This window comes from Megalobrama amblycephala, linkage group LG17, assembly GCF_018812025.1.
Source record: "Megalobrama amblycephala isolate DHTTF-2021 linkage group LG17, ASM1881202v1, whole genome shotgun sequence".
Taxonomy (NCBI): Eukaryota; Metazoa; Chordata; class Actinopteri; order Cypriniformes; family Xenocyprididae; genus Megalobrama; species Megalobrama amblycephala.
In genome coordinates this window covers 30,691,540-30,702,647 of record NC_063060.1, presented here as the reverse complement: position 1 = coordinate 30,702,647, position 11,108 = coordinate 30,691,540, and the positions used below count along the sequence as shown (strand labels likewise).

General features: G+C 35.7%; 1 protein-coding gene across 1 annotated transcript; it reads right to left on the bottom strand.

Moving 5' to 3' along the window:
• Window positions 1-4,244: 4,244 nt before the first annotated feature.
• slc22a13a (solute carrier family 22 member 13a) lies at window positions 4,245-10,353 on the bottom strand. Its single transcript, XM_048164826.1, has 10 exons — window positions 9,661-10,353; window positions 9,345-9,448; window positions 7,352-7,506; window positions 6,922-7,090; window positions 6,706-6,826; window positions 6,510-6,604; window positions 6,211-6,425; window positions 6,029-6,137; window positions 5,730-5,936; window positions 4,245-4,451 (listed from the first exon to the last, which is right to left on the bottom strand). The coding sequence occupies exons 1-10, from the start codon at window positions 10,033-10,035 to the stop codon at window positions 4,388-4,390; spliced, it is 1,614 nt and encodes a 537-aa protein (XP_048020783.1). The 5' UTR covers window positions 10,036-10,353; the 3' UTR covers window positions 4,245-4,387.
• Between the last annotated feature and the right edge of the window lie 755 nt (window positions 10,354-11,108).

The window sequence follows — 11,108 nt, the reverse complement described above, 5'->3', positions numbered from 1 at the left end:
AAATACATGAGAAAATGTCCTATTAAAATATCTAATTAAATACAATCTGTATGATCTAATTTATATTGGATTTTTAATTAATTTTATCCAATCGCAAATCAAATTATATATGACTTGATTCCCTGGGATTTTTTATTTTTATTTCACAGTACATACTTTAACATTGAATCTTCATTGGTGTACTATTATTCATTACAGCATTCACAATTACTCTGCTCTTTATGGAGAGTTCTACTGCACATATCATTACCAACAGTTGTTTAAGAAAAAGGGCAACTATGATGAGGGTTTTGGCCACAGACAGCACAAAGACCGCTGGCTTCCTAAAACAGAGGAACCTAAACCTACTAACAAGTTCAGCTCAGCACGTAACACAGAGCCTACATGTGTTGATGGTCCTCTGGGGTCATCTACAGGTGCTTCATCTCCACAGCAAAGACACAGAGATGCTCGATTCAAAAGTCCTGACACCGGGAAGCTTACAATTAGCTGGCCACCGGAAAACAAGGGGACCAGACAATACCCAGTTTCACAAAGTACCTCCTTAGCCTCAAGAAGGACAACAGACTGGTCAAATGGTGACCATTCTTCTGCAAGAAGCTCCAGAAATTCTCTCGAAAAGAAAAGGTTTAATTCTGGGCTGGATGAAATGGACAGATCTGTTCAGCTGTCAAGAAGCTCCAAAAATTCTCTCGAAAAGAAAAGGTTTAATTCTGGGCTGGATGAAATGGACAGATCTGTTCAGCTGTCAAGAAGCTCCAAAAATTCTCTCGAAAAGAAAAGGTTTAATTCTGGGCTGGATGAAATGGACAGATCTGTTCAGCTGTCAAGAAGCTCCAAAAATTCTCTCGAAAAGAAAAGGTTTAATTCTGGGCTGGATGAAATGGACAGATCTGTTCAGCTGTCAAGAAGCTCCAAAAATTCTCTCGAAAAGAAAAGGTTTAATTCTGGGCTGGATGAAATGGACAGATCTGTTCAGCTGTCACCTCGGGTTTATGAGAAGACAAACACATACTTATCTCCCTTCACAATTAAAGGTGGGGTTAAAACACCACATTCAGAGCCTGTTTATACACCTCACACTGCAGATACATCTGCCCAATCTAGAACACAAAGCAAAGTTTCAAAAGGTGGGACAGCGATGAGTAAAGACTTGAATTCTGTTACCTCAAGACCAGATTCTGTGAGAGAACCCAGTTTGGCTGAAGATGGGAGAGCTGATAGCCCAACAAAAATAAAAAAGTCTGTCCGGTTTGCTTCGAATTTAAATACAGACGGGGAAAATAACACCCAGATCAGCAGTGAGGAAGTTGAAAGCTCTACTGAGGCCTTTATTGAACCTGCAGTTGTCAATGGTGATGTAATGACAGCAAAGAGAGATATGACAACATTAAAATCAGGAATAGAAATAGAGGAATCATCTGAGGAATGCTTAATTGATACAATCCACAATTTAAATGGCAGTGATTCTGTCGCACATCCTAAAGCTTCAGACGGACAAATGCAGGATCCTTTTCGTCAGAGTACAGGAATAGGCCTACAGGAAAGCATCTCGTCTGTGCAAAGCAATTTAGGTGATACAACAAAGCTAGATGAAGCAAAAATGAGCAAGATGAAAACGATCCCAAATCCCGAAGAACTGCAGGTGAATGACATCACTGCATGTGGTACAGAATCTTTCAAACCAAATAGTGAATTGTGTGATTTCGAGCAGGTTGCAGAGATGAGTGATGAGGGTGTTACTGAGACTAATGCCAATGTTATAACCTCCAAAAATCAAGAATCCACAGACATAATTAAAGATGAATCTAAAGACCCTGACATGCTGAACATGCCTCCGAAATCTGATGATAAAAGAAACACAAAGGTTAGTGACAAAAAGGCCACAGATAAAGGGAATAAGGGGTCTTGGTCTAAAGGTAAAAGCCCTCTTTCCAAACTCTTCACATCTGGCCCAAATAAGAAAGAGAACAAAAGTGAGCCAAAAACAGAAATCAAAAGACCTGATAACAAACCTAGAAATTTACTGAGCAGACTGTTTTCAGCCACTGAAACAGAGTCAGAAATTAAGAAAACACCAGAAATCAAAACAGAAACTACATGTGAGGAGGAGTCAGAGAAAATTGTAGGGACAGAAGATGGAGAGAACACTGCATTGGTTGCATCTCTTCCTCTGACTGAGACCACCTCTCAAAATACACCTCAAGAGAGCATGAAACCAAGACAAAACCTATTAAGCGATGCTCCAGAAGAACCTAATCCCGCCGAGAGCTGTCAAAATCCTATCTTATTGTCTAATGGAAGCTCTGCAGATGAGATGGTGCCATCAATAGACCTTGATCCAACTGAACAACTCAAGTCTGCTTCTGGTGGTTTTGGGGAGATTGATAGCAATGAGGATCTTATTTTCTCTCAAGAATACATTAATGTAGATCTCACCTCTCCAGACTCTCTAAAACCATCAGGTCTTGAGGAGAGCCTCGACTCCTTTTTGCCTCAGAATGAAGACACGTCTGCTTTTCTCGATACATCTGATGCATTCACATCTCAAGTTATGACCACCAACACGGATATCATGGCTTTTTCAGATTCAAATATACTTGATTATACAAACAGTGGCACATTGACGGACACTGAGAATTTTGAAACACCATCAACTGATATAGGGAGCTCTTTTATTCAAGGACACCCATTTGGAGAAAAAATACAAGGAGAAATACAAGGAGATTCAATACTAAATTTGAATGAAGATACTCTAGATATTTTTGGTTCATCAGATTCAAAAACTGAGGTAAACTCAACTCAGCTGACTGAAATCCATAAAAATGAAGCCAGTGTTTCCTCAGGACTGACTAATGACCCCTTTGGTATTGACAATTTATCAGTACAAGCAATAGACATCTTTGGAGGAGACAATATGCTCACCGTCTCTGATCAAATGTCCACAAACAATTTCTTTGATATTATGACAAACAGCAAGTCTCAAAGTCAAAACCCTTTTGAGGGAATTACAGATGGTCAGCTGGAACCAAATGGAGTTTTTGACTTGATAAGTTCTGAAGATGACCCATCAACACAGAAAAGGTCTGACCTCGACCAGGAAAATCTATTTCAAAGTGAGGGTAATAATGTTTTTGAGAGTATAGGCAATCCATCAACCTCTAATGTGCTTGATCAAAACCTTTCCGGCCAAGAGTTAACTGAGTCATCTCAAACAGAGGATTTTGATTTCTTCAGCTCTGAGCAAGATCCGTCCAGAGCAGCATTTAGTCCCATAAGTGCTGATCCTTTTCCAACTGACATCTTTGCAAGTGCTATTAACAACCCAAGCGCAAATACATTCAGTGTGGAAACAACACAAAGAACTGCAAACCCATTTGATGATTTCACTGGGTTAGAGGGTCACGGAGAGGCTGCAGAAACCCAAGCAAGTAACTTATTTCCAGATGACATATTCTCATCTATTCCTGCCATTTCTTTAGAACCAGCACAGGACACTTCCACCCTGATAGATCCAACAAACACTGACACAAATGCTGTGTTGCCACAAAAGCTCGAAAATGATTGGATGTCTGACATGTTGGGGTAGTGTCTTTGCCATAGTTCAGAAAAATATAAAAATCTTTCAATTAAATAAGCAGGTATATTGATTTGCCTTTGCTGTACTGTTCTATACAATACACAGATTTTATTACTGACATTTAATTGATTGATTGATTGATTGATTGATTGTTTAAATCAATGTATATTTAAGTTAAAGTATCCATGTATAATGTGGTGTTACTTTTTTATATCTGAATAATTAATCAATGTATACTGTATATTAAGTTAACATTTAGGGGTCAATATCTAATGTGGTGTTACTTTAAAAGTTTTAGATACAAAAAAAATGTTAAAGTATTTGACAATTACAGAATTGTGATTCTACAAAAGATGTTCAGTTAAATCAGACTCAGATTACTTTTACTATATTAATCAACTTGTTTTTTTATGACTAATGACAGTTCTGTGACAGGGGAAGAAATAAATTGATTTATTAGGCAAAGTTCACTTCAATAATCTCTGTTGTCATCATATAATCAATAGATTTTAATGCACAAAAAGGAAATAACTTTCATGTTAATGTTGATCATGAAACAATGTAATTATAACTTTTCATCAAAGAGTAATTGGTCATAAATAATAAAACAATAATTCACACAAGGTTTATTGCATATTATTTTACATACAGTGATGCCAGAACACTAAATCTACAAATCTTTTCATAATGCTAAATGGCAAATAAACTGCAGAAATTATAAAAAAGTAGGCTAATTGTTATTTCGACATATCTTTACACTGTAAACCCTTAAACAGAATATCCAGCATCTTGCAAGAAGTTAAGAGGTTATAACTTGGTCGTTTTGATGTCTTCACAATCCCTAGTTGCAAGATTAGCCATTTTTGGTCTCCTTTGGGGAAATACAGGTGAAATAGTGTTATTTTCCCTTGGCAAAAAGATAACAAAATGTTTCAACAACCTTAAACATATTTTAAAACAATATGTAAGATACTGACTTAGGTCTTTTCACACTGCGCTTAACCCTGGGTTATCAATGTTCTAAACCCTTATCGCCGTTCTCACACCTGGGTAAAGGAATTTAAGTTGTAATTAAGATGCGGGGTTAGCACCGTTTTTTACCCGTGTTTATGAAACCCTGCTCTTGTACAGTGTGAAACGATAAAGGACTATAGAATAAACAAGACGCGTCACTCGTATTGTTTTGAATGGGAGAAAGTGCAACTCGCAATATGGCGGAGGCGGAATAAGTCCGCATCACCACAGCGGCCGTTAGAAGCTCCGGTTCAGTCAGACGCGCGCCTCCAAAATGAGACTGTGCATGCGCATTAGCTTGATCCTGCCTAAAAAAAAATTTTGTCATGATTCGAGCATTTAGAAACAACATTTATGACTGATTTTTTTGTCAGATTTCATTGGTGATTTCAAATATGAAATTTAATCGAACGCTTGGCAAACAGTTTTGGAGAATTTGATGTTTCCCCATTCAAAGAGATAGGAGCTGCACTTGAATGCCAGAGAGGCGTTTCAAAGATGGTCACCGAGTGAAATGACTTGTCTTAAATGGACTTTGGAAACTATGCAGTGTTAGAATATTACAGCTAGATGCTTAGCAACCGACAACCAATCGTGTGCCTTATATTTACGCGCTTTGGGCAATCAAGGAAACACCGCGCGATGTATAAACAGTCGTTTCTGTGTTTGATAGGAAAAATGTCAAACAGCGATGGAAAACGCAACAATTGGAATGAAGAAGAGACCGTCATTCTTACCTTTATAGTTCGCTCAGAAAAAAACTTGATATTTCACTCAGCAATGTGTAATATGAGGGTGTGCAATGCTAGAGTTTTAAACAGGTCACGTGCTGCGTTTGTCCAGTCAGTGACACTGACACCGCAAATATGCAGATAAGGACTTTATCCCAGGGTTTATAGTATAACCAGTGTGAAACGTGAATAAAGATACCCCGTTTACCAGGGGTTTAAAATGACCCAGTGTTAACAATTTCAAGTGTGAAAAGCCCTAATGTGTAACTTGGGTATTAAAGAGTAAATAAACTGATTTTAAGGCATGTAAAAATTGCAAAAGCAGTTTAATCCGCTGAACGTCACTATATAAAACTATTTTTACTACTTGCATGAAAACTTCTTCAAATTTAGGCTACATGTACCTCTTGCCCTCTGCTGCCTCTGTGGAATCAGGCAGCTCAGTGCGTCTGGTCTCGGGCAGCAGGAAGGCCATTATCCCACTGCCAAGTGCCAGGCTGCCAATCACAACAGTAGGAATAGTGAAGTGATAGATCTCCAGCAGATTCACAACGGGAGATAACATACTTGCAGCTCGTGCAGCTGTGGAGCCCAGCCCCGTGGCCGTCTGACTAGAAATCGACAAACAGATTATAATATAGCCTAACTGCATTAAAACAACACTCATTCATACCCGTAGAAAATGACACAGGCTCTTGCCTACCGAATGGAGGTGGGGAACAGTTCTTGAAAATAAATGTTGCAAATACTGCCTGCTCCGTTCATGAGAAATCTTCCACATGTGGCAAGAGCAGCGATGGCGACGTAATCACCTTAAGTAGAGCATCACACGGTTAAGTGCCGATTCGTTGTATGTTATAGTGTTACATATGGAAAAAGCTTTACTTTGTGGAACTGCAAGAATCAGGAGACAGAGAAACCCTCCCACTATTAGGGCACCCATTAGAGATGCCTTCCTTCCAGCTGTTTCCAATGACCACATGCAGAGGAAGTGGACAGGAATCTCAGAGAGGCCAAATATGAGTTGAGTGAGAAAAATATCAAGGCCGAACTTCCCCACATTGAGAGAGAGGCTGTAGTACGCTAGATTTACAGCACACCTGAGTATTAACATAAGAGAGCCATTCAAGAAAACACATTTCAAAATAGTCAAAATATGAAAACTTCTGTGAGAAACGACTCACCAAGCAAAGGTAATGGTTAAGAAATATTTCCTGAGAACACGGGAAGCAAAAATGATTTTTATACCTCCTTTTTCAACAGGCTTTTCTTCTAGGACCTAAATCAAAATAACAAAAAGATGTTATCCATATTGTGTTATTTAGGAGATATAGCTCTGTAATTTGGCTTGATATGTTAATTTATGAAATATATCTCAACCTTCTCCACTAATGAGTCAGGAACTGTACGTTTGTTGATCGCCGCTGCCTTCTGAATGAGTTTTTTCGCATCGGTAGTTCTTCTGCGGTCAAGAAGCCATCTGGCAGACTCTGGAATAAACCTATATTGGTGTGCGCATCAAATTATTTCATTCACTTACAAATTCATCCAAATGTAAAGAAATGTAAAAGGCAGAACAGTATTGACCATACATACCATATGTAGATAACTATAAATCCAAGCGGGCCAGCCATTATAAACTGGTCCAGCCTCCAGTCCCTGATGAAATACACAACGGCAAGAAACATGACCTGCCCCAAAGCGGCCAGGACTTGACTCAGGCAGGCTGCATAGGATCTCTGAGCGACTCCAATCCACTCTGTGGCTACAATGAGGATGAAAACATTGTAATAAGCACATAAGCAATTATAATGATGGAAAAAAGCAATTCTGTGTGTTACAGTCACATAGCCGATGTGTAGCTGATATAGTCTTACACAACTGGTTTGTTGATGACAAAAATAAGGTCTAAAAATGTAATGTTTTGTTTTTTCTAGAAAGAGTTGTCTGATATTTTACATTAATTATTCAGTCAGCCAATGTAAATAGCCAGATAAAGGTTGAAAACATCAATACTGTCTCATACCGAGGATAATGCTGTTGATCCGAAATCCTCCGAGGGCAACACCAACAATGAACTGCGATGCGAGGTACACATAAATGTTTGGTGAGAGACCAGTCACGACTGTGAATATTAGCATGAGCACCATAGGTATCTGTGTAGCTCGTTTGCGACCAAACCTTGAGTTCAAATAAGACAAAGGAAAGAAAAAGGAAAAAAAACTTCACTGAAAAGGATTGATGACATCAAGCATGAATGGAAATGTTAGCTGAATGTTGACGAGAGTTCATTTAGCATGTCCTTCAGATAAAGTAGCTTCAGAAATGTATGCACATATATTATTTAATATATAAACAAATATTTATACATTACAATTTTTTATTGTATAATTATTTTTATATTTTAATTATATATTTTAAAAATTATTTGCATATTACATAATGTAACAATATTATATTTACACAATTTTATTACATGTTTTAATGTAATTAAGACAATACTTAGTTTAATTAGTTTAACATAAAACATTTTATATTTTATATAAAAAATATATATATATATATACACAGTACAGTCCAAAAGTTTGGAACCACTAAGATTTTTAATGTTTTTAAAAGAAGTTTCGTCTGCTCACCAAGGCTACATTTATTTAATTAAAAATACAGTAAAAACAGTAATATTGTGAAATATTATTACAATTTAAAATAACTGTTTTCTATTTGAATATATTTCACAAAGTAATTTATTCCTGTGATGGCAAAGCTGAATTTTCAGCATCATTACTCCAGTCTTCAGAGTCACATGATCCTTCAGAAATCATTCTAATATGCTGATCTGCTGCTCAAGAAACATTTAATGTGTACAATTGTACAAAATATTTGTGTACAATATGTTTTTTCAGGATTATTTGATGAATAGAAAGTTCAAAAGAATAGTTTTTATCTGAAATCTAATCTTTTGTAACATTATAAATGTCTTTACTGCCACTTTTGATTGATTTAATGCATCCTTGCTGAATAAAAGTATTCATTTCTTTAATTTCTTTTCAAAAAAATAAAAATAAAAATTCTTACTGACCCCAAACTTTTGAAAGGTGGTGTATAATGCTACAGAAGCTTTGTATTTCAGATAAATGCTGTTCTTTTGAACTTTCTATTCATCAAGGAATCCTGAAAAAAAAAGTACACAACTGTTTTCAACATTGAAAATAATCATAAATGTTTATTGAGCAGCAAATCAGCATATTAGAATGATTTCTGAAGGATCATGTGACACTGAAGACTGGAGTAACGATGCTGAAAATTCAGCTTTGCCATCACAGGAATAAATTACTTTGTGAAATATATTCAAATAGAAAACAGTTATTTTAAATTGTAATAATATTTCACAATATTACTGTTTTTTACTGTATTTTTAATTAAATAAATGTAGCCTTGGTGAGCAGACTAAACTTCTTTTAAAAACATTAAAAATCTTAGTGGTTCCAAACTTTTGGACTGGACTGGACTGTACTGTATATATATATATATATATATATATATATATATATATATATGCCTTTGCTACAAGTCAGTGCCAGGGAGGTGAATAATTTCTGAAGGCTATAAACTTATATATATGTTTATAGCCTTCAGAGATTATTCACCTCCCTGGCACTGACTTGTAGCAAAGGCATATATATATATATATATATATATATATATATATATATATATGGCAAGTGTTTAATGTGGGGGAAAAAGACAAATCTAGGTATCACTTTATTTTACAGTGCCCTTGTTACATTTACTATTATTATTAAATTATGCATAATTAGAAGCAACTAGTGTTAAACAGAATGATATTTTAACCCTAACCCTATAGTAAGTACTTGTTATTAAATATATTACTCTGTAATTGTTTTTGTAATTAGGCCTGCACCGATTCTGTATTTAATCTAAAGTGTTTCTTTAAATTTAGTAACCACTAATGTACAGTTCATGTCAAAACATTAACTGTACATGTTTTAAACACTTACGATTCTGCAAAAGGCCCAAAAAGTACAGCTCCAGCTAGTACTCCAGCGAAGAATATTGTCTGTGCTCCCCGAAAGATATTTGCATTTTCACAAACAAGATCGAACTGCAAAAAAAAAAAAAAAACCACACAAAAATATCAGGCTTTCATGAAGTCTTTCTCCATGTAAACAGCATATTGTTGTCTAAATCATCTCATAATGAGGTCATTTAAACACACGGTAGTTACATTACATTGTGGTGTAACCACAGAGAGTACATGAAGTTCATAACATGAATGTTTTCAAATATACAGGTGACTAAACCCAAGTTACTTACATCTGTGACAATGGTTGAATCATAAATAGTATCATTGTGCACCCATCCATCAGTGCAAGTGGTGGTTTCATTTAAGCCATATTCCCGTATAGCAGACAGATCCCAATCCACAGGCGCATACATCTGACAGGGATCGAAAGAACCATCCGGGAGCCTGGGCAGAGTCAAGTTAAACTGCTCTTCCTTCGTCAGATTGGGACCCACCTGAAGGATCCAGTCAGTGTTGCAATGGTGGTTCGTGTCTGCATGGTTGAAGACAAGGCTGGATAACTGAAAAGGCAGAATGAGGTTTGGAAAGCACAAAGCAAACAAGAGAAGCTTTTGGAAGAGCCCAAAGTCTCCTATAGTTTCTAAAATCTCCCCAAAATCAGCCATGGTGGTCCTGAAGAAGAACAACTCAAGAAAGCTTGCGTAGTTATACCAGAAAACAAAGCAAATTAATGTTTAACAGCACAATCATGTGAAAAGAGCAATGGTCATATTATTGAGATGAAAGCATAATGGGTCAACATTTAAAGATGTTTTGACACCGCTGATTTGACAGAAAGACATATAAATAAATTGTATTTAGGTATTTAGTAGATCAAGAATCGGTTTAGAAACAAATTGTGATTCCCGGAATCAGATCGGATTGTAAGGTGCCTTAAGATTCTCACCCGTTTGTGTGTGCAATTATATTATATATATATATATATATATATATATATATATATATATATATATATATATATATATATATATATATATATATATATATTATATTATATATATAAAAACACACTATATTTGTCTATATTTATTTATTAATTAGGGGTGTAACGGTACAATAAAATGCCGGTTCGGTACAGCAGGAGGGAGAAAACAACATTTTTTTTTTTTTTTTTTTTTTCCCCTTTTTTTTATTAAACAGTGGTTTATTGAACACACTGTCTCTGACTTTAAATAAATTCAATTATAATACAAAATTCTTAAGGATTAAAAAAATCTGTATCTGCTAATGCTGTAAACTATAGCCTATATAGAGAACACTTTCTTGCACATTACTATAATATGAAAGGTTAAAATTAATAACAGAGCCCACATTTTTAAATTAAGTTGCTATTTTTAGATATAATAAACACTCACATAAAAATTGTATGCAAACATGTGCATTGCATATAAGGCAGTTTTTGCATTAACTTCTGAATCTTTAAGCGATTAAAGCGGTAATGGGCTCTATACAACTCTGTATTCGTCGGTAATGTTACACGTGTGCCGAACCGACTTGTACCAAAAGTTTTCAGTACAAATACATGTACCGTTACACCCTTAATATATATGTGTGACAGACAGACAGATAGATAAAGAAACAAACTGTTACATTTTTGTGTCAAAAGTTTTCAAAACCGACCAAAGGGAACTTGAGTAGTACTTTGGCTCTAAAGTATAAAAACTAATAAAAAAAAATA